Here is a 24,974-nt window from a genome sequence, read left to right as displayed (position 1 = left end):
TGTCAATCGTAATGCCCATGGAATGTCCTCGTGAACGTCTAGTAAGTGAATCGGACTTCATATTTAGGAAAATCCATCGTTGGAATTATAAATGAAATGTCCAAATTAATCTGTAACTTTACAGGAATCGCAGATATTGACGATGATGTAGTAGGTACCAAACAGTAATTCAAATTTGAAGCTAGCTGTCATCATGTCATTCGTGATATCATCTTTAGCAGGAACATGCGCGCGAAGAATGAACAAACAGGTAAAGACTAATCTTAAAAGTTAACTTTATTATTGAATATAGGATTGCTGTATTAATCAATGTAAATTAACTTTAACCTTGGAGTACTTCTATTTTTTTTACATTAATATTATGTTGGATAAAAATTTATCTATATATAAGAATTTTTTACACTTTTTTTACCTCGTAAGAGTTGTAAGGTATTAGAATAATTGAATTTACATTTTAATGTAAGCAATAATATCAAAACATCTTATTAAATGTTTTAAATTATGAAAATTTTAATAACAAAACTTTAATAACAAAAATTACTAAATTTGAATGAGCATTTGAGTGAAAAAATTTATCTACCAGTATAGTTAATCTCAATTTAATTTCCTTACACATGATATTTATGATAAATATTCACAAATATTTACTACTATTTATTTGTTTTAAATACAGTGTTTGAGTATATAAGTATTATATTTTGTACACATAAAGAAAAAAGCATAAAATCTTTATTTAATATGTTATAATATAAATAAAAACTAAATATCTTATACAATATTTATGATAAATACTTAAAAAATATTTAAATACTTATAAATATTTTGTTAATTTTTTGGAAATATTGTATACTATTTGAATCACTCCTTATTTTTTCTAATTTTAAGAATTAGAGAAAATAAAAAGAATTAAATTGAAATTAAAGTGAATTTTTCAGTAGATGGGAAAAACCCTGTTAAATTTCATTAAATATAAATTTTGTCAGTGTAGTTTTAATGTCTCAGAAATTATCTAATAAAATAAACTAACAAAAATTATAAAAATATTTAACACATAATACTAAAATATAATTAGTAGAAATGGACATAAATTAGTCGTACGTAAATCGCGAGATTGTGTACAAACGCATTTTTTATACAAGATACTGTTTTCCACAGCCGCTGTTGGCGCATAGTTGTTCGGCTGTCAAACATCAATTTGTGCGAAATTTGGAGGTGCACGAGCACATTGCGTACAATTTGTTGAAGGAAGCTGGCATTCCTACGCCACCATTTTGGGTAGCGAGGACGGTCGACGAGGCTACCAGTGTGGCCAGGAAATTGCAGACAAAAGACATTGTGTTGAAGGCGCAAGTTCTGGCTGGTGGTAGAGCGAAGGGACAGTTTAAGGGTAGCAATGTTAGCGGCGTCGTGATGTGCGACACGTGAGTACGTGACGAAGTCAATTACGAATTTGCAATAAAAAGACAATAATCTCTCTTGGTAAATTTCGGTTTTTACAATTCCTGAATTTTTTCCAACAGAATTAATAAACTGGCAAAAATTATAAATAAAATATATATCTGAGAAGTAATACTAAAATATATATATTTATGCAAAGACAAATATATTTGTATATAATATTATAATCAAATTTATATTTTAATTTTAGTATTTAATATATAATACTAAAATATATTTATATAACTATACACAAAAAGATAATTTTGCTTTAATTCTATATTATATTATGAGAAAAATGGAATCAATCAATCAATAGTAATGAATTATAGTAATAATCTTTTTTGCAGTGCCGAACAGGTAAAGGAACTGGCGAATAGTATGATCGGCAAGGTACTCGTTACCAAACAAACAGGCGCGGCTGGAAAAATATGCAATTCGGTAATGATAGCGGCGCGTATGTTTCCACGTAAGGAGTATTACATGGCAGTGATGTTGGAACGTACTTTCGATGTAAGTACAACAAGTTATTCCGAGTGAGTCCAGGGTTAGTCAGAAAAATCTTTTGTAAAAAATAATAAATCCTGGTTTTTACTAGCTCGGACTTTATCCGATGGAATAAACTAGCAAAAATTATAAACGTATAAATTGTAACAATTATAATAAATAAAACATGTTGTAATTAACATACAATATTAAAACATATTAAAATATAATTACATTATGTATGCAAAAAATTTTTCTTTAATTAGTAAATTATATTAATTGCTATAATTTAGAAAAAAACTAAATCAATATAAATAAAATCTTTTAATTTTTAATTTAAATTAATATGTGAAATATATTTTTAAAACAAAAATTGCGATATGGCTATGTAATAAATAAATCATATGAACGTAATTTTATATTTATGTTTAGATATAAATATTATTAAATTATATATATGTATATTTAATTTAATGAGAAAAGACACAATAGTAACAATTTAAATTTTTTACCAGTATAGATCTGGTTTGCGCGTTTATTATTTAATATCTTGTAACAAAAAGTAATTCATTTACTTTTTATAAATTTTTATGAACTTTATTTTAAATAAAGAGCTTAAATTGAAAAACAATCTCATAACATTCTCTCATTGTCTTTTATTTATTTTATTATTTTTAATAGAAAAGATTTTGCTAGTTTTTTCTTGAAAAGATCGATTTTTATTATTAGCATATATACTTTATTTAAAAGAAAAGGAATTTCTTTAATCCTGCTTCTGGTTCTTTCATCAAGAATAATTTTGATATAACTCATTATTGCATGCCCGCTTGTTTATATTTCATTAGGGGCCCGTAATGATTGTTTCCAAGCAAGGTGGAGTGAACATTGAAGACGTAGCCGCCGCGAATCCCGAAGCCGTAATGTACGTACCGATCGACGTGAACAAGGGTTTAACGCCCGCGCAAGCGAACAGTCTCGCTGATAAGCTGGGACTCACAGGGCACAGCAAGGAGATCGCGTCACTTGTTGCCTCCAATCTCTATGATTTGTTCGTTGAAAAGGATGCGTTGCTGCTCGAGATCAATCCATTCGCAGAAGACATCTGTGGCGAATGTATGCAGTGAGATAAGATACGAGAAACAAAAGCGTAGTCATTTTGATAATATAACTGAATAAGGCATTAATACAGCACAAATGTTGAATCAACATTTAAAAAATATTAAATTACATGGTGTTTCTATATTTTTTAAATTTTAACTTTTGTTTTTTGAATTTATGTATTGAATTAATGCTTTAACATTAGATTAAAGAGACATTGTAGAAATTCATAATGAATTAATTTCTCTTGAATGTCTCGCAGATATTATGTATTGAATCAATTAATGCTTTAATATTAGATTAAAGAGACATTGTAGAAATTCATGATGAATTAATTTCTCTTGAATGTCTCGCAGATATTATAATTCAATATACAGTATATTTCGTATATATTATATACCTTATTTAAAAATTGAATAAAATAAACAAGTAAAAGTAATTTTTAAATTGTTGCAGAAAAATCTAAACTAAAAAATAATATTGTGGTTCTCATTATTTGAAATTAGTTTTTCCGCTTTTCTAAAATATACTGCATATTTGTGTAGATATATAAAATTTTAATTTTTAAAGATAATTTGTTTACACATATGTACACATATACACACAATAATATTGTATCAATGTTGGAAAACGTTCACACTGACATTAAAAATTACCAGGACATAACAATGCTTTTTTAAATGTTTTGTGTTGTTTGATTTATACAATTATACTCTTGTTATCGCAGATTATGCTCTGGACTGCAAATGCAAGTTTGACGACAGCGCCGAATTCCGGCAGAAGGAGCTGTTTGCGTTGAAAGATACGACTCAGATGGACCCGAAGGAGGTCGAGGCGGAGAAATACGATCTAAATTACATAGCCCTTGACGGAAACATTGGCTGCATGGTAAATGGGGCTGGCCTGGCGATGGCCACCATGGATATCATCAAGTTGTATGGTGGCGCACCAGCGAATTTCCTAGACGTCGGTGGCACCGCCACTGTTGAGACGGTGACAGAGGGCTTCAAGATATTATCTTCGGATCCGAATGTAATTGTCGGTGTAAAATATCAGCAGAAATGAAACCACGCGAGGTTTTATGTATCAATAATTTTTTCAGGTGGAAGCAATCTTTGTGAATATCTTCGGCGGCATAATGAGATGCGATATAATCGCCCAAGGGATCATAGACGCTACTAAACAATTAAATTTAAAGTTGCCCATAATCGTGCGGTTACAGGTGATTTTTTTAATCTTTCATTGCTTTTGTATCAGGCAAACGTTCACATATAATTTTTTTTAATTGCACAAATGTAATATAAAAGTTGACTCTGAAATTTTCTGATTTATCCTTGAAATCATGATAGTCATAAGATGACTATTATTATATAGTCATAAGATGACTATAATTTCATTCAATTTTAAAAAAATTATAGTAAATTATAGTAAAATCTTGCTGAATTTTATAAAAATCAATAAATTAATAAAATTATAGTACAAGATGTCTACTATTCCGAAATATCCCAAAAAATCGGTGGAATTTTCAGAGAATTTACTGCTTTTATCTTGGAAAATTATATGGTCTTCTCTAGAAAATGTTTGAGAAATTTTATTTTTAAATTTAAATTCTATCTTTTTCTGACAAAATTATCTTTTTGATTATTTTTTTTTGACAATGCAAAATTGATTAGCAATAAATATGGTACATCCATATACATTTTTTTATGATTTATAAATTTTTATAAAAAATTTTAGAATATATCGTTTTAAATTAAAATTGAATGTTTAATCATCTTTTGAATTGTATTTCCGGAGTTAGATCCGGGTAATACAAATAGATTGTTATATGTCATAGTTCATTTTATTGTATTTTAGTGCCTTTCCAAATTTTTAGTGTTCAAACTTTAAGTGACTTTTCTCTTTATGATTAATTAAGGAACATTAAAATGTACAATATAAAATAAATTTATTTCAAAGTTGCATTAAAAGATTATCTAATCTTATCTGACAACTTTGTAGTAACATTTTTTCAAATCCATATTGTCTTACAACTATTACCGATTTTCTATGAAATAAATTTCTAAGAGAAAATTTTGGTCATATAGCTGTACTTAACTTCTGCTTTCTCTTTTATTAAATTATCTTTTTTTACGCAGGGTACCAATGTGGATAAAGCTAAACAGTTGATACTGAATGCAAAATTGAAAGTAATAAGCGTAGATGACTTTGCTCAAGCGGCTAAAACATCTGTTAAGTTAGCGTTGATGATGAATATTGCGAACTCTTCGAATTTAGATATCACTTTTAGTGCTAAATCACCGAAGAAGAATTATGATAAAGTAAAAAATTAATTTTTCTGTGGAAAAGTTTATAAAATATTTTGTATTTGTATGTCTATGGAATATATATATTTTTACATTTACTAAAAGTGTGTACTGATTTTTCTGCTACACATGGACGATAGCAAGATGCTGACGCATAATTTTTAAGAAAATTACATAGTAATTTAATCAAAAATATAAGAGATAAATTAATAATTAGCTGATCTTTTCTACAAGATGTAAAAGTTTCTTTGTTTCTCAATGTTCTCTGCTCTTTAGTTTAATTTTTTATGGATAAATAATTTTGTGACATAATAATTTTACAAACACTTTATACATTATTTTTGTACAATATCTTATTTCTATTAAATTAGAAATTAAGTCATTAGATAAATTAGAAAGTCTTAGCCGAAATCCGGCCCAATTTTCCTTTACGCCTACTCTCTCACGCTCCTTCGGTTTCTTATCGCCACCCCGTTCCCTTTAATTGTGTTTTGTGTATGACCATTAAATGTTTTTACATAAAATAAGAATTTTTTAAATTTCCCTCCTGACAAAAGAAACTACCACCTGGCGATTTCCGTTGAGCAACAATTAATATGTATATACATGATACATGTGAAATAAATTTAATGTACTAAAAAAGAAACTAACTTTGTTATGCCTAACATTTACATATTATTTAAAATGCTAAAGAAAGTCAAAAGAGTGCATTTATTTACAAATTTCAATTTTTATATTTACTTCATGCTTGTAAAAAATCGTCTGTGATCATAAATATACGGATTTATAAAAAACTTGCTGGAAAATATTCGATTTATTAAAACATGACGCGTCATATCGCCAAGTCGGTAACTCGATAATTTCAAGATCCGAAATCACACGTACGGCTATACTAGAGGAAAAAATATATCGAGGATCAAATTATAGATCGAATAAATTATATCAACAGATCTAATTTTATCGGTCGGTTTGTAAAATTAGATTTGCTTTGATGTAATGATCTATGATTTAATCCTTCTGATATAATTTGATCTATTTTGATTTGAACATTAATTTTTTCCCGGATAGCTGTGAGAGAAAAGGAGAGTCGAGAACAATTCGAGATAGAAGAAGATAGCTCGAGTGAAAAAGAGACGGAGCTTGAACGTTCTCGACGCAGGTCGAAGAGTGGGGCTCCCCTCCACGGGTTCTGTATGCAGAGGCGGTGCAGGACGGGCAGCCTTGTCGCCGTGAGCATCTGAACGATCCGAACTGGCATCGCTGAATCTACCAGTCCACCACGGCCGTCGCTCAGGCAAAGATGGCTACCATGTTGTCGCGGGCGGTCTCACTCGCGGAAGGTCTCGGCCGACTGAGCGGCCCCAAGGTACGTCAAGCTGGCGGATTTTTCCGCGTGCACGTTAATCGCGCCGAACTCCGTCGATGCAAACGAACGCGCTGGGTGGTCCGGAGTTCGATACGTTTGATCACTCGAGAGGGGAGAGAGAAAGAGAGACAGAGACAGAGATGGATAGTCGCCGATCGCCATGTTGGACAGCTGGTAGTCTGCTAAATCAAGCGCCAGGGTCGAGCGCGAACGATTCGAAGCGATTCGAGGATGCGTGTCGGCTTCGGGGATTTTCCTCCGTAAGACTGACATGACAGTTGCGCAACCGACCGGGGGCGCGCCCCTCACGTCGTCCCCTCGATGTTCCCGTCGACGGACGCGGCATCCGCCCCCGCGTTTCGATCGAATTATTCAATCGAAATTCGCGTTCGCGCGGGAGGACGCACTTGTCAAACGATCATTATCCAATGTCGTGTTATAATTATGTTGTCACTTTTCTCGAAATTTGGGTTTTGTTATTGCTACGAGTGGAATTTCAAGAAAATAAAAAGGTTTAGGAGAATTTTTCGGAGAAACATTTTCACAGAAAATTATAATATCTATAGTTTTTGGGGGAAGTTTTTGGGAATTTTATTTATTTGTAATACACTAATGTTTTATTATATTATAAATATATAATTATTAATATTATAAATATTTATAATATATTGTATAACTTTATAATACTGGGCATCATGCTCAATAATTTCGTTCCTGTTCGAATGGAATAATGCAACGATTTGATTTGAATCCGAAATGAGACTCGATTCTTCCGCGCGATCGATCGATCGGTCGATTCGTAACTCCTTTATTTTTTTCTCTCGCCGGAATGCAAACTTATTTTCAGCGATGAAGGTGCGGCAGCCTTGAAGTGGGCAAAGTACGAAGCGCTCGTTCTCCCCGATCTGCGAGTACGCACGTGCTCCAGTTGTCAAAGTCGGTGACGCGCAAGTTAACTGAGATTAGCGATAGCTTTTATTTAAAAAAAAAACCGAGTACACATTTCTTGTTGTAACAGAATGAGGGGTTCTCCAAGCTTTATCTTACATTCGTCTTTCAAATAATTTTTGAAGTAAAAAATATCACAATAATAAGATTTTAAAATAATAAATTGCTAATTAATTGATTGATTCTAAAATTTTATGCGCCCCAAGTACAGAAAAATATTTAAATGTAGGTTTGCATTATTAAATAAAAAATTAACTGCTCAAAAATGAATCTGAAATCAATTTAATTAGTCAATTATTACCAAGACAGACTTAAATCTAAAAAATAGTTTAATTAGTAAAATTGGTAATACTTTTAAAGATATTACATATATGTTATATATTTAATTTTTTTTAATACAAATTTTTTTTCTTACATGACTGTATTTCACATAAATACTAAATTGTTATAAAAACTTAGCGTGCTTGGGTTGCATTTAAAGATTGTATATTATTTATTATAAATAGATACAAGAGAAATAAATAATATTGTATTAATATTTTGGCATACTACTGTCTATTATTACATTTTTATAAGGGTATCTAGAATCAAAAATTATGAATTATTATTAAAATATAAAAAAGTAAATGTGTGTTTGTAGAAATGTATATATAAAAATGTAATTTGCCAAGTTTTTATGTTTATTTTGATTTTAATGTTTAATATGACTTAGTATTTGCATGAAATAGTCATGCAAATTAGAAAAATAAAAAGATTCTATTAAACATGTCGTTTATTTGCTACAATTTGATACAATAATTTAAAAAACAAAACTTTCCACTTTGTTTTGATCATTAAAATTTTATAAAAATTTTTAAATAAGATTTCAATGTTACGATTTGATCTACTAATCATGGAAGAATAGTCATAAAAAGTCATTAATCTTTACTCACAAGGAGCATTTGACAACGCAAAGAAGAACTTGAACTTTACAGAATTATAAATTAGCTAAACCTAATAGCGAAACAACTTTTCGTTAGTATTCAATCATTTGTAGTGGTAAAAATAACCCCTTGAAAAAAAATTCTATATGTATTTATAAGCGATTATTATCAAATTATTACAGATATGAACAGACATTATGGATAAAAAATTTTGTTTTTTTATAATTTAAAAATTGTATCAAAGAATTAATATTGAACTAGTAAAGGAATATGCCACTTAAAATTTTGTTACACAATTCACTTTACTGCACACTAGGTGTCATTGCCAAAACATATAAAAGCTGCATACAGCAGATGATAAACATGTACATAGCTCATTGCTATTTAACCTTCAAGTATAGATTTATATTTAACCGTTACATACGTGATTTATCATGACAGACTAATTTGCATACGCTTTAACCTACTCATGTTATTTTGTCTTCTTAACATCAATAATCTGCGTCAATAATTATTATCTACACTTCTTCCTTTATCTTGGTCAATGTACACAATGTAAAGTTAGCATATACTTTTATCAATATAATGATGCTAAAGCTGGGAGAGTCCACGCGTGTAATCCAAACAAATGCGAGCGTTATCATTGGAGTTAAATAGTAATTAGTTAAAAAATTAAAAGTTAAATAATAGAATCGAATAGTTAACTTACTATTATTAAATAATAGAGCTAACAAGTTAATAATAAGAATTTTTAACTTAAATTAGTTAATTTTAAATGTAATAGCTTTAACTAGTTATTTTTAAAAACACAAACTTTAACTTAGTTAAGTTAAAAATTTATCCATGTAAAAGAAAAAAATACATTTCTACATAAGAAAATTATATTTTTGTTATTTTATATAAATTTAATTTATAAATAAGATATTAAGTTGTGATGATCTGTTATAATTTTTTGAGTAATCTAACTTTAAAAAGTTAACTTAAAAAGTTTTTTGTTTAACCTTTAACGTTTTTGTTTACATAACTTTTAACGTAACTAAATGAATTTTAGAAACCATTAACTTTTACTTAATTTAGTGAAATAACATTCAAAAAACTAACTTATTCAAAACCTCGATTATCACTGAATCCATATTATAGATATTGGCATGCAAGACCAGCTTGGTGAAACAACCAACCAGGAATTTGAACGTGCACGAACACATCAGCTACAGTTTACTGAATGAGGCTGGCGTGCCGACTCCTAAATTCGGCGTCGCCAAAACCTCCGACGAGGCAGCTAAGCTCGCCGCCGATCTGAAAACGAAGGATATCGTCCTGAAGGCCCAGGTCCTCGCTGGTGGCAGAGGGAAGGGACACTTTAAGGGAACGAACATCAGTGGCGTGAAGATGTGTGAAACGTAATTATGCGCCTCTTTTTTGTATAAAATTATATTTTGCATACAACCATACATTCTAGACGCATCGTACGTCAGAAAATATTATAGTGCTTATCATTGTTACTTGTTAGTCCGGAAGAAGCAAAATCGTTGGCAAGCCAGATGCTTGGTAAACTGCTGATCACGAAACAGACCGGCGAAGGCGGCAGAATATGCAACGGCGTGATGGTTACACAGCGCATGTTTCCTCGTAAAGAATACTACCTTGCTGTCATGATGGAAAGAGCCTTTGGTGTGAGTTTTTAAGATAATAAAGAATATCGCGTTTCAAACAATATTGTATCTAACAAAATGTTTAATTACTTCTGGAAAAAAATTAAAAGTACATGGAAATTTATTTCTTATCCTTAAAAATTATGGATTTTTATATGATTTTATTAGTACACGGGAAAATTTTTAAAAACTTTATTTTTATACTTAAATTCTTTTTTTTACAAAATTGTTTCTTTGATTATTTGTTTTATTAATACTATATAATTAGCAATAAATATTGTACATCCACTCATCTACTAGAGTCTCTTATAATTCGGGAATGTTTTTAAGAAAATGAATGACAATAGAATACACCGTTTTAAATTGGCGTTATGTGTTTAAAAATCATCTTTCGAATTTTATGTTTCCATCAAAGGCTGTGTTATGGACAAATAGTTATGTCATATTTAGTTCATATTATTTCTTTTTAATACTTTCCCAAATTTAATTAAAAAACTGAAAAACAAATTTGATAAAAAAAATTTGTTTGGTTTATATAGGAAATTCTTCTATTATATTAAAAAAATTTGTTTACATATTTATTCAGATGTAAAGTTTATCAAAATATTATTAAAATGTTTTGATTTCCAGGGTCCCGTCATAATAGCTTCCAGCCAAGGTGGGGTAAATATCGAGGAAGTCGCGGCTACAAATCCTAGTGCCATCATGTACGAACCTATCGATATCAATAAGGGCATTACGAAGGAACAGGCAGACCGTATAGTAGCCAAGCTTGGTCTCGACAACGTGAAGGACTACATTTCCAACATAATTATAAATCTTTACCAGATGTTCCTTAAAAAGGACGCTCTTCTCTTAGAAGTAAATCCACTCGCCGAGGACATTAATGGAAATTGTAAGTTTGTCTTTTTCAGGATTGCTAGCAATCAGGAAAAAACAAAGTCAAAGAATCTAAAAAAAATCAAATTAATCTAAAATTAAATTATTGTAATACTAATTTTAAATTTTCAAATTTGAAAAATTAAGTAAAATTTTTTTAATTATTTGAGGAAGTATTTTAAATATTTTGTATTATTTTTCAATTTTGCAGGGCAATTTGCAGAATTAATAGATTAGTTTTTAAAAAATTATTAAAGAAGCTATACAAAATTATAATTATTTTTTAAATAATTTTAAGAATTGCAAAAATAAAAAAAGATAAATACTTGTCTTTTTAAAGTGTAAGATGGAAATTTTTTATGTTAAAAATGCATTTTAAAAAATACGTTATAAGTTACATTTTATTTTATATTGCCATTTTTATTTATTTTTTATTAGTAATTTTTGTTTTTATATAGTACCTCTTTTGACTTTAATCAGATAATTTTTTTCAAAAATTATTTAAAGAAAAACTAAAAAAACAAGGAATAATTTTTTTGTTTTTCTAACAAGTCAAACTTTTTACCTAATATTTTAATGTTTGATTTAAACACTTGTGTAATTTTTTTTCCAGATTTTGCTCTGGATTGCAAATGTCGATTTGACGACAATGCCGAGTTCAGACAGAAAGAACTCTTTAACTTAAGAGATTGGTCTCAAGAAGATCCTAAAGAAGTTGAAGCTGCGAAATTCGATTTGAATTATATCGCGCTCGACGGTAACATAGGTTGCATGGTAAACGGAGCTGGTTTAGCCATGGCTACGATGGACATTATAAAATTGCATGGCGGTGAACCGGCCAATTTCCTCGACGTTGGTGGTGGTGCATCGACTTCGGCGGTGAAAGAAGCATTTAAGATCATCACTTCTGATCCACGAGTGAGTGCATGAAATTATGATCGATCTCTGATGATTTAATAACTTTTTATGAAATATAATTAAATATTAATAGTCTTGTACTATATAAAGTAATATGTAGAAAGTAGGATTAACAAACGAATAAATTACAGATGTCATAAAGTCATAAATATAGTTTATTCAGATAATAAAATTAAATAAATAGAAAAAATATTTATGTGCTTTTCGATTCAGATACGGTATCTTCATTGGCAACGAAGAGCTAAAAAATTGAATGAAATGAAAAGCCAATAGAAAGGTCATGGCCAAATCTTAGTGCTAAAATAATGTTTCTTATGTGATTTTTAAACATTTTCTAATTCTTTGAACTATACGCCGTTACTTTTAATCTCAAAGAATTAATAAAATGTATTTAAAAATCACATAAGAAAGAACATTATTTCAGCACTAAGATCTAGCTATGATCATCCATTGGCCTTTCTCGATTTTAATTAGAATCAAACTGGTAAAATGAATGAATTTACATTCTTTTTTTTTTAGGTTCACGCCCTTTTAGTTAATATCTTCGGTGGCATCATGAGGTGCGACGTTATAGCAGAGGGAATCATCGCCGCAACCAAGGAATTAAGTTTAAAAATTCCCGTTGTCGTCAGATTGCAGGTACAGTAATCGATGCGCAAATAATTATGATTTTGATTAGTGTTCTTAATTTTCTAGAAAAATAAAATAGAAGAAAATGTTTTTTTCTCAGTTGTGATAGTAAGGTACTATTCCTAATTTTTCTGAAAATTTGAAAAAATCGAGTTAAAGTTCTTTTAATATCAATAACAATATTTTTAAAAAATCAGAAAAATACAGCAAGAAAAATTAAAGACCATTTTTTTCTTAAAAAAATTTTTGAGAATTTTTTTGGTTTAAGAACAAATTATAAATTTATATAGAAATTATATAGAATTATGCAAAGATTATGTGTTTTGCTTTTCAGGGTACTAATGTCGACGAAGCCAAGGCTCTGATCGCAAATGCGGGTTTAAAAATTGTACCAATTGATGATCTCGATGAGGCTGCACGAGTTGCGGTAAAATTGTCGACCATCGTCAAATTAGCTCAATCCGAAAATCTCAGCGTGAATTTCGAGATACCTGCAATTTCATAAGTAGCGAAAAAGAAAAATATAATTATAATTGATAATATATTATTAAGTTAAGCATTTTTGCCGAGAATATGTATTCAATCGTTGAAAGATTTCAGGTATGTCTGAAAGTAATAACTACAGTAATAACTTTACATATGTTATATATTCTCGTCAAAGAATAATATCTCACACAATTGTTTAATGATTCTTTCCGGTAGACAAAAGTTTATATATATAATCAAATGTAAATATGTATAATTATATATAAAATATATCTGTATATTTTTTTCTCTTGTATAATCTCTGTCCATACATGCAAGATGTGCCAGACTTACTGTGGAGATCATTTAGAGACGAAAATTGTAATACCAAAATTGTTGAGGAGTAATTTCCAATAGTTTTAAATAAGGGTTTAAAGTTGGCAAATCAAATTGTCTGAAATCCATGCGCTTAAGTATGGCACATCGCATAGTAATGAAGTTATGTTCCCAAATATTATTTTTATTTTTTCTATCAATTTTGTATACATCTTTATTGCAAACGCACAAATTTCGAACAACTAATTTAAATCTTTCTCATTTAAAAACTCTTGCAACCTCGACTCTTTAATATTTAGAATTTTTATCTTGAAATGATCTTAGATCTTAGATTTACGAATGAATATTATAATAAGTGAAATATCTTGTTTATAGGAAAAGTAATAAAAATATACGGAAAATAATTAGAAAAAATACTTTTATACATTTAAAAAATTTAAATTGCGACACTGCAAAACATTTTATATATAATTACAATACAATTTTATACATTTTTATATGTATGATTGTATGTATACATATACATATATATATATGGATAATTTTTCTCATTTCCTCAAACTTCATTTTTTTCCCAAAAATTATCCATTTTATTATCTTTTAATTTTTGTTATTTTTCCTGTATATACAAATACAGAGATTGTACTAGAGAAAGAAAATATAGTCATATTTTTTATATTATATGTATATATATATATATATATATATTTAATTATATATACATAATCTTTTTTTACCGAGTTTATGTAATTCTATGAAGAGAGAAAAAGAGTAAAAAAAATATCAATTTTATAAAAGTGATACAACTGGAGAATTGACAAAATATGAAACCCAGATGAACTTATTGATATATTGTTATATATTTACAATAATTGTTCTCTTTGATACAGTTACGAACGCTTGTAATACACAGAAGTGCAAGATTATTCATAGCGTAATTTATCGCAATTCGCTGGCAGAATTCTGTGAGAGATCCAGTATTAAAAAGATAGAATTATATATCTATTTCTCTCTCCAAGCAATCGCTGCACATAAACATGTGTTTTAAGAGTGTTCAAAGTCGTCAACGAGGTACTGTTAAAGATTACTACATTAAAATATAGGTCGCGTTAAACATTTATTTTGCAAATTTTTTTCATCGGGGTGTCTATAATATTACTAGTTTTTAATAGCATCTTTGTCGGTGTCAAAGAAAATAAATGCACGCCTGTCTTTTAAAATGAAATCTTTCACAATAGTCATCCATCGTGGTGAAAAATCGTGGAATGTCGAAAGTAAAAGGCCTGTTCTATGTAATATATACGTATAGCGATATATATATATGTATACATAAATTATTTTGCATAATTTTAGTTTTGAACGAACAATTATCGTTGATATGTTGTTGTTCCATAAAATAGTGGTGCTATCGACGTAAATTTTTATACGATTATGCTAATAATCGTTAAACAAAATATATTGTATTTATTCTAATTATTATTTCTGTTACTCATTAAATCATAATTATGCCGAATAGTTAATACTGCCGTGTAAAGATGTTGTCATCGAGCGTTTTGGGAATTTTTATGTAAATACAAGAAGCACCGCTTGCTTTCGATTTCGAGAGGGAAAACGAAATGTACGCGACTTGTAAAATTCTCGAAATTATACGTATTTGTCAAATAGATATAAATTAAACGATTTTGGAACTACCTCATACATTTTCCCTATGAATAGCATGATTATAGAATTAATAGTTTAATGTTTCGTATTTTTGTTCGAAAATTAGTTCAGTCAACAGGATCGGTTAAAGCAAAATTTTTAAATATATAATTTGTTATTTTTGTAATTTAGTTTTTATACATTTAGAAAGAATTAATAACTCCCGTTAAAAATAATACTTGTTTCATAAAAAATTAATCATGAATTAAGTTAAGGGGTTACACCTATCTAGCGGGTAAAAAAAAATTTTTTTTTTTTTAACATTTTTTTGAAGCTTCGAATTTCGAGAATTAATTCATCCTAAAAGTTTTATGCCGATATCTGCGAAATGGTGAGAGAGGCAATTACATCTTCTTTCTTATTCATATCATTTTCACTTCCTTGAATCAGTTTTCAACCTCCAATTCCATGTGTATATGTTCTAATAGCATTTTCGACCGGTCTTGATTGGTCAGTTCTAGAAGAATAAGAACCTGAGATAGGTTAACCCAAGGCTGTGTTCGGAAACGTCACCCGAAGTCACCGAGTGTTCTCAGGTGACGTTTCCGAACGCAGTCTAGAGAGATTCAAAAGAGAGTGGAGCGGATAGTGTTCCTTACTCTGATTGGTTCCGCTATTTTCAGGACAACTTCCTCAATGCGCATATGTATGTATATACATATATATACACCACATGCAAGCATGCAATGTTTGTCAAATTGCGAAAATCTCCACAATATTAATATAAATAACAGTGAATGATGTAACTTTAGAATATCTCTCTAGTATTCATTTACACACAAAAAAAATAAATGTATTATAAGATAACGTATAGTATTTAAAGTCTGAAAAGAGATTAAAGATCCCGTCCATTACTAAAAGATGTGCTGAAAATAGTGACTTCTCAACGTATTGGAGTGCATTGGGGTGAATAGGAGCGTGTCGGGGTATAACGCGAACAGATCCTTTGATCAGACTGGCGCCATGTAGGTACCATTTTTCATTGATCCGTCATATTTTATCGGGTCCTTATTTGTGTGTACATATGTTTGTGTTTAATCTTATTTTTAAAAAAGTCGAACGAACGCGCGCGTAACACAAAAGACGAAATTTCGCGGTTGATCTCCTACCGCCATCTGACAGCGAGCAATTCGTTCGATCGTCCGCGTGCGTGCGTGCGTCGGTTGCATCAGCCATTGAAATAGTCCGAAATCGCGCTCGCGAGGCCAGCCAGTGATTCCACAACGATTGTGACTAGTATTCACGGTCGGACAACGGGCCAGCCAACTACATCGGTGTGTGACAGCAAGGCGCGCGGTGAGTACGGGCATTTGGATATGCACGCACGCACGCGGAAATACGTGCACACGTATAGCGCGAGTCGCGGACGGACAAGGAGCACACGCTCTTTTCTTTTTGAATTCGGATCTCCTGACGTACGAGGCCACCACGTGCTCGCGCGTGTTCGCTTTTGTGAAATCCGATCCGCGAAATCTGAAACTATCACCGGAATGCGTAGGAGTATTCACGCGTTCACGAAGGAGAAAAATCGACGAGCCTGCGCCCGCTTTCGTCTCTTCGGGCTCTCGTTGGACGGTTCTTCGTAATCGTACGTCCGCGTGACCACGTCAGACAGCAGCGATTTACGTAACGCATGTTTTAACCCTGGCCCTGGGCCAGTGAGTTAAAATGCTCTGCACCGTTTTTAGGGTCGTGCGAAACGTGAAACGTCTTTCATTCGCTGGTTAGGGGCAAGAGGAGAGGGTTGTCGCGAGGGAGGTATGCGATCGATTAGTCGAAGTTAAGAATTGTCCTTGATCTTTGAAAGAACTTTTTTTCTACTATGATACTACAGCTGGTGTCGTCCCTTCAATCTCTTCAATCGCTTTCAATCCCTTTTTTGCGATAGCAGTAATCGCGATTAAATTGCCCTTTATTTGCAATGTTTACGATTTAACGAGAAAAAAAATGCGCCCATTCAACATTCGACACTGACAGAATTAGATCTGTTCTTTGTCTAGTATACATGTATATATATCTTCGTTGCGAGTGAGATATACATTTGAAGTTTGATGAGCGAGAAAAAAAATGTATGTGCAGTCCGGTGCAGCGGTAAAGTAATAAAACTTAAAGGTCATTTTTAAGGCTACGCGTGAACTACTTTACGCTCGTTATATTTAAAATAATTACACGTACGTACGCGCACACACAACATGAAATATTTTTAATTTTTAATTGTGTATATGTGTGCGTATGGCCTAATAGTTTAATGGTCATTTCTAGAGCACATAACCGTCTAGAGTCCAACGTCTCCCATTTTATCCTTTACGTCATTTTCGATTCCACTTAACGAAATAATCTCGATACGTGACGTCACTGATCACGCACGGTATCTTGCAGACCATTTTTTTTATCCGGAAGGTTAAATACCAGTTAATTTGGAAATTTTTGATTATTGCATATCGTGATTGTTTCGCAATTGCTTGTTTCGTTGCGCGAGTGCGATTTGTTCCTTATCACTCTTCCCACATTTTCTCACACGTCATACCTAATAACTCGTGTCCACGAGGAAAAAAAATTGCAGCTGTGTGACGTAAAAGAGTCGACGTTGCAAATACTTATGATATCGTGAACGGATATCAAGCCAAAGGTAGAAGAGCGTGAATGCGATCTTCATAGAAAAAAAGTGTGATAGGAATATTTTATTATATAATAGATTGTTATTATATAATTGCATAGAGTTATGTCTCTGACACTGTCGCAACAAGGACGTACAAAATTTATCGCAAATGTTTTAGGTACTAATGCAAATCAGCTTAGGAAAACGGAAATGTTCTTTGCGCATTCTGTATTAGAATTAGATGGCAAGTTTAAAACTATGTTTCGTTGTTCTATATTGAATGATGTTCGTATACGTATATTGCATACTGGCAAAACAAAGCGCGTGAAAGACGTCTTCTTCGTTATGACATCCGTCCCCCCTTTAGAATACTGGGACGATACGGCCAAAGGCCGTATAATAATAATATTGTGTTAAACATTAGAGTGAGCATAATGTAGCAAAAAAATATTGATGCACAACAAATATAGACATAAAAGATAGATGAGATATAAAAACGGCTGATTGCGTTAGTCACATTAAAAAAAAATTTCAGTTTAATACGGAACATGTCCGCACACGCTCGCATTCATCCGAAGAGCGTTCTTGTTTGTGCCAATTTTTCAAAATTGTTATTGCAAAACCGTGTAACGTTTTGATGATAGGATAAAAGGTCACCATTTTTAAAGGATTGTAGGAAATGTATCGAACTGCGAAAAAAATAGAATACTTTTAAGCACATAAAATTTTTATTTGAAAAGATAATTGAGTATTTTTTGGAAATCATTATTTAATTTATATGTTATTATTAAAAATACGGTTTTATAATATTAAGATGTAAAATTATAACAAAAATACTGAAATAATAAACAATAAAATAATTATTGATGTCTTTTTCGCGTTTGTTGATCAAAATTGTATATCTTCGATAAATTATTTAACATAAAAAAAGTAGACACTTTATTTTAACTTTATATTTGTCATTTTTAGTTTAGGGAGAATTTTTTTCAAATTTCATTTTTCGTGAAACTTGACATATTTAAATGGAAATTATATTTTTTCAAATTTTATTCTATTTTTATAAGTTAAGAAAAAAAATTAATGTGGAAGACAAATCTGATACGATTGAATAATGCAAAATATTAGTAAGTACTAAAGGTATTGCTTTAAAATTTTTAATCGAATAAATTGTATTTGAATTATCTTAGTTAACATTTTCCAAGATAATGTCTTCAGATAAGTGCATTTAAAATCTTAGGATAAATTTTATAATTTTAAATTTAAATGATTGAGTTACAGCTATTGATCTATATTAGTTTCATTTTTTGTGACTTCAAACTATGGAATATAATTTTTTATCTTTCTTATTCTTAAAGTTCTATAATTTCTTAACAATAATTGTGTGTTAAAGAATTAAGAGCATTAATTATTCGAAAAATTAGCTTTCAATCCAATTTTTAGAATTGTTTTTAAGAATTGCTATTCGCATGTTCGATATTATTTTGAATGGTATTGTTCAGTTATTATAACTTTAAATTTTTTAACGTTAAATATTGAGATATTCATAAAATATTTAATAATGCATTTAATAATGCAACAAATAAAGATGAAAAATCATTTGTATTTTTTGACAATTTGTATTTTGTAACAATTTTTATATAATTAAATGTCTTTTCAGAATACACAATTAAATAAATATGGGTGTTCCGGCGGGTGATCCAGAGAAAGGAAAGAAGGTAATAAATAATAAAGCTAAAATTTTTACAAAGTACTTACTGTGAGAAAAAACTGAAATTTTTAAAAAGTTTTTTTACCTTTGAAAATCACAGATTTTTCATGAGATTTTATTGATACTGAGAAAAAATTTTGGATTTGTACTTTAAAATTTAAATTACATCTTTTTTTTTTTTTTGACAAAATTTATTTATCATTCTTTTCTTGATAATGCAAAATATCGACAATCGATTAGTATAGTGTAATATAGTGTACTATATAGTGTACACATTATAATAAATATAGTGTACACATATTCATTATAATTACATAATAAATTAATCTTCGAGTTGTGCGTAGCTCTTTAATATACATTATTCAATTTCATGAATTTAATCTAAATTATGTATATATATATATATTTTTAAAATTTTCTCGAATTTAATATTTAAATATATATTTTTTATTGTATAACTAAGAAACATTGAAAGCGAGTATAATAAAATTAATTTATTTAACGGCGTAAAAAATTCTCAAATTTTGTCAGGAATTTTAAATAAAATTTCTGGAAAATTAAAAATTTTTTTATCTAATAGCATCTCTTATAAACATTAATTTATCATTAATGTAATTATATATTTCTTTTTTCTAGATCTTTATTCAAAGATGTGCACAGTGCCATACAGTTGAAGCAGGTGGCAAACACAAAGTAGGTCCTAATTTACATGGACTTATAGGTAGAAAAACTGGCCAAGCCCCAGGTTTTCTTTACACCGATGCCAATAAAGCGAAAGGTATGTGCTTAGCTATTGATATATGAGATTAAAGACAATAAATTTATAAATAGAATTAAACTAAGATATTATTCTGTATTGTTTTTGATAGAAAATCAAATGCAAATTATGAATACAAATTGAATCAAATTAAATAAGATTTGATTAAATTCGAAATTGAATCTCTAAAATTTGAATCCAAATTACTTGAAAATTTCGAATTAATCACATATATTGACAATTTCATCAAATTATATTTAAAGTGATCTTATATCATAATTAATATTGATTTTTTAATATAGAAATCTTTTATATACATATATTTATATATGTATATTAAAATTAAACTTAAAAAGCATTAATTATGTTGTTAATTAAAAGTTATGTTTCAACCATTTGATTCGATTCGGCATAAAAAACTCGCAACATTTCTAATCTCTAACACTATATAGATTTATCATTATTTATATTTAGAATAGATACCATACACTTATGTAATGTACCTTTAATTATACTTTTTGCATCTCTGTATTTTAGGTATCACTTGGAACAAGGATACCCTGTTCGAGTATCTAGAAAATCCAAAGAAATACATTCCCGGCACGAAGATGGTGTTCGCCGGATTGAAAAAGCCACAAGAGCGGGCTGATCTTATAGCTTACTTAGAACAAGCGACAAAGTAGGCGTCTCTCTACGCGTGCATGCTACTACTCGCGGAAATCGCGACGAATGCGAGCGAGCGTGCGAGATGCCGTATATGGCATGAGTCGCGATATTAGTACGATTATCATCTATTTCATCACGTCTCGTCATCTCACTCGTGTTCATCTCATGGACTCTCTTCTCGATGGTACTCAAAAGCGTTCGCAATACGTGTTCAAATAGTAATGAATTGTTATTGTATTGTTGATAAGTAGGTAATTGCAAATATGTATACATGACGTGACACAGGGGTTGGGCTCGTTCCCGACTCTGCTTCTTTTCTTCTTCACACCGAAGAGATATTCTCAGGAACGCCAAACGCCCGCCATGCGAGTGATTGAGTCACTCTTCCGCGGATCCTGCGTCCTTGATTATTTATTATCATTGTATCATGCAGCGAGTATTGATCTGTAAATCAGAGACAAAATACAGATTAGGTAATTAAAAATTCACAGTTGTCCCGCTTTTTTTCGTCGAGTTATATAAAGTTTCAGTCACCTGTAATAGTTAGATTAAAGAACCTGATAACGGAATATTTACAAAGTGATTAGCTGTCATTGATACGCTATGATTTTTAAACTTTGATTAGATTAGACAAGCGCTGCAGTATGTGAAGTATTTGAGCGTCTTATCGCTTTCATGCATTATCTTTTTGCTACCCTATTATTGGAAGTTTCCTGGTTTATATTTACATTTAGGGCTTTTTATTGTTGATAAGAGCAAAAGAGGAAGGATGCGGTTAGCACTGGCAGGAAGTCTACTGCTTGATTGGGGTTTTACGCAATTTCTTGATGAAACTTTAGTTGATCTTGGTGTTCTGACTGCAACGCGTCGTACGTGTGACTTATGTACTTGAACGAATAGTGCTAATATAATTTAATGTATACGTGATAATTACGAAATACAACAATCTCGATTATCATCGACGATATTCGAGAAGAAAGTAAAACGCGAATTCAAAACGAATTATTAAGGTTTTTTTATTTAATCGCGTTAATTTTTTTAGATTTTTGGAATTTTTTTAAGAAAGTGAGCAAATATTTTTCAAAATTAGTTTTTGTTCTTTATTTCTTTGAAGATTCAATTTTTCTTTTTTTAATACAAAAATTATAAATAAAAAGTTATAAAAGCTCTGAAGAATATCATTCTAAGAAATAACAAGAAGGGCTTAGGACTCATTATTAATTTATTAGAATATTAATTTTTTGGATCTTTCTCTACAATATCCGACACAAAGTGACATCTTTATAAACAAATCTGTCCAAACAAATCTTTGTGATAAAACTGGTGATAAAATTTGTCTGTCGAGCTCTATTCTTTAAAAATAATACGTGATAGATGAGATTTGATGGTCCCAGAGCCATTACGAAAAATTAATATTGCCTGAAGCATATAAAATATCGGACTTGTCAGAACCCATGTGAATTCTATAAGCAGTATTTGTGCTAATTATTAATGAAAAATATTTTGGTCAAAATAACATTTCTTTAAATGATAAATCGTTCCTATTTAATTATTGCCAAAAAAGCAAACGTAGATGAAATGGAATACTAAACGATGGTCAAAGTTTGTTACTCGTTTTCAAATTTATTAAAAATAAAATATTCAATAAATTATGTTTATTTTATGAAAATAATGAATTTTTTAATTACAATGATCGACAGATGTTTCAGAAATTTTCTTAAAATTTTTTAAAATTCTTTCATGTATTATTAATTAAAATTATATATGTTAGCCTCCTGAGATCCGGAATCGTGGTGATCGATGAATTGTGCAAAGGTCACATGTGGTCAAAAGATCTATTGTTAATTATTCTTTATTTAAAAAGATAAAAAATTGATTTTTAAACAATAATAAGTAAAGGACAAAAAGTAATTTTGAAAAATATTTACTCACTTTCCTAAAATAATTTCTAAAAATGTCTCCTTAAAAGAAAAGAAGAATTAGCAACTTAAATTAAAATATCTTCTTAATTTATGATTTTTTAACAGTGCTGAATATTATTATTCTTCAACGAATCGTTTTTTGAGAATCATGAGTAATTTACAATCGCTCGATGAAACCGTTTCGAGCGACAACGGTAATTGTGATGCAAGATTTAAAGATAAAACATCTCTAAGACTACGTTTGGGTCGCGTCTTCAGTTCTAATGCCCTTAAGAGTCCTAAGAGTCCAAAGAGTGTGTCGAGCTCACGTGGATCGAGCCCCAGTCATGGCAGTCCTCACGTCAGGTCAAGATATTCCTGGCAATCGGGAACTTCCAGTAGTGAAGAAAATCGGTCGCCCTGTACACCGGAAAGCGGGATCTCGATCTCATTGTTTTCAACAAAGTCGTCGATCGCAACTACGAGCTCACCCAAAAATCCTTCCACGCCGAAAAGCCCGTGTACTTCGACGTGGTACGCTACCGATAGGTAAGTTTGCCGTTACATTCCGTTTACATTCATTCATTCCTTACGTATCTGGACATATTACATTAATATCAACACACACGAATACTAAATATTTATAAAAAATTGATCCTCCATGGTCAATCAGTTGACTTATAATTATCGGTAGAAATAAGAATATTTTTATTTAAACCAGTTTTAATCATTAATACGTTGCAAATAAACTTTAATAATAAATATATAGATACATAAAAAGTTAAGATCAAATTAAAATTAATATATTCTATCAAGAATCATTGTTTCTTATAAGTAAGAATATATAATTTTTTAAGAATTTGATAATATAAAACTTTCAACAAAGAAATATATTTTTATTTTAATATTATAATACTCATCTAAAAGGAGCACAATATAATTGTTTTGATAATAATAGTATTAAAAATTTTAATTCTTTGAAAACATTTTCTATTCGATATTTTGCTCTCAACTTATGAAGGTTATATTATTGAAGATTTATAAGATAAATATATTTTATAATTTTATAAATATATTTTAATATAAAGTATAATAAGATATTGATTGTAATAGAATTTAATTGCTGTCTTATTTTTTTCTAAAGATTTTTATAAAACTACACTTTCTTTAATATAATAATAATAATAATAATAATAATAATATTGTTACTATTAGTATGATAATAATAATTTTATTCAAAAAGCTTTTCAAAATGTTTAACAATCAATTATTCATTTTCTTTTTTTCTTAAAAAAATTTGATCTATAAAAAATATTCTATCAATATATATTGAAACGCGTGTATATGGATTTATATTTTTTTTTTACACTGTAATATTTATATACATATTTATATTTCTACGGCATGTATCTAAGACATACATTATGTTTATATGAACCTCCTACTATTTAATATTTATAAAATCAACAAATAATTCCTTTTTTATCCTTTGTGGGCGTTTCGTCGACCACGGTATAGCGTTTGTCAAAGGGTAACTCAAAGTATTTTTACCCTACTCGACATCTACAAAGAAAGATTATTCCTGCAAAGAAGATAAACGCACTTCGCCATTGCATTAGCAACGTTTGTGTAATGAATAAAACACACTGTAAGTTATCCGTGTCCGTAATCAGGTTTTTGCTAACGTTGCTATGTGATTCTCGTTGTGCTGCGTGATAATACGCATTTGTAACAATCAAACTAAATCGCGCTTTTAATCGATGCTTTCTATTTTATTATTAATAAATAGAATGTTTCATAACATGTGGACATAACTTTAGAAATAAATTCAGGACACAAAAATAACAAAATATACATATACATTTTGTGTGTGTGTGTGTGTTTGTTGTGTGTATTGTAGCTCCATTTGGTTCAGTTATCGAGCAACAGATAATTTTATTAATATCATAACAGACAAAAAATATCAACACTTAAAATTTTTATTAATTTTATTGTTTTATAATTTTATTATATTATTTGTAATATAATTAGGGAGAGAATATGTACTCTAATTATATAGAAAAAAGGTGGTATTATGATTGTTGTAAATATATTTATGGCCACTCGTAATATTTTTGTTATTAAATGATCAATTCTAATATTTCTTAAGAAATTATTTAGTAATCCATATGCAATGATGCTAGTATGCCAATACATAA

At 29.8% G+C, this 24,974-nt stretch overlaps 2 protein-coding genes across 2 annotated transcripts; both read left to right on the top strand.

Moving 5' to 3' along the window:
- The first annotated feature begins 124 nt into the window (after positions 1-124).
- Positions 125-13,426, top strand: LOC105828716. Its single transcript, XM_036289589.1, has 15 exons — positions 125-250; positions 1,156-1,421; positions 1,788-1,950; positions 2,769-3,036; positions 3,749-4,053; positions 4,124-4,243; positions 5,160-5,352; positions 6,396-6,486; positions 6,591-6,693; positions 9,705-9,964; positions 10,075-10,237; positions 10,847-11,111; positions 11,709-12,013; positions 12,533-12,652; positions 12,978-13,426. The coding sequence occupies exons 1-15, from the start codon at positions 194-196 to the stop codon at positions 13,146-13,148; spliced, it is 2,850 nt and encodes a 949-aa protein (XP_036145482.1). The 5' UTR covers positions 125-193; the 3' UTR covers positions 13,149-13,426.
- A 2,858-nt stretch (positions 13,427-16,284) lies between these two features.
- Positions 16,285-21,359, top strand: LOC105828868 (cytochrome c). The gene is made up of 4 exons (XM_012667427.3): positions 16,285-16,441; positions 19,402-19,459; positions 20,089-20,230; positions 20,747-21,359. The coding sequence occupies exons 2-4, from the start codon at positions 19,421-19,423 to the stop codon at positions 20,890-20,892; spliced, it is 327 nt and encodes a 108-aa protein (XP_012522881.1). The 5' UTR covers positions 16,285-16,441; positions 19,402-19,420; the 3' UTR covers positions 20,893-21,359.
- Positions 21,360-24,974: the final 3,615 nt, after the last annotated feature.

The sequence above is a fragment of the Monomorium pharaonis genome, chromosome 7 (genome assembly GCF_013373865.1).
Source record: "Monomorium pharaonis isolate MP-MQ-018 chromosome 7, ASM1337386v2, whole genome shotgun sequence".
NCBI lineage: Eukaryota > Metazoa > Arthropoda > Insecta > Hymenoptera > Formicidae > Monomorium > Monomorium pharaonis.
Note: the sequence above shows the minus strand (reverse complement) of the source record. Positions and strands in the feature narration are given on the sequence as shown.

What these genes read in the sequence shown, in the direction of transcription:
- LOC105828868 (XM_012667427.3), top strand. Translation starts at nt 19,421, where the DNA reads ATGGGTGTTCCGGCGGGTGATCCAGAGAAAGGAAAGAAG. An exon ending in ATCCAGAGAAAGGAAAGAAG is followed by an intron (nt 19,460 to 20,088) that starts GTAATAAATAAT and finishes TCTTTTTTCTAG; the next exon opens with ATCTTTATTCAAAGATGTGC. An exon ending in CGATGCCAATAAAGCGAAAG is followed by an intron (nt 20,231 to 20,746) that starts GTATGTGCTTAG and finishes TCTGTATTTTAG; the next exon opens with GTATCACTTGGAACAAGGAT.
- LOC105828716 (XM_036289589.1), top strand. Translation starts at nt 194, where the DNA reads ATGTCATTCGTGATATCATCTTTAGCAGGAACATGCGCGCGAAGAATG. An exon ending in TGATGGAAAGAGCCTTTGGT is followed by an intron (nt 10,238 to 10,846) that starts GTGAGTTTTTAA and finishes TTTGATTTCCAG; the next exon opens with GGTCCCGTCATAATAGCTTC. An exon ending in TCATCACTTCTGATCCACGA is followed by an intron (nt 12,014 to 12,532) that starts GTGAGTGCATGA and finishes TTTTTTTTTTAG; the next exon opens with GTTCACGCCCTTTTAGTTAA.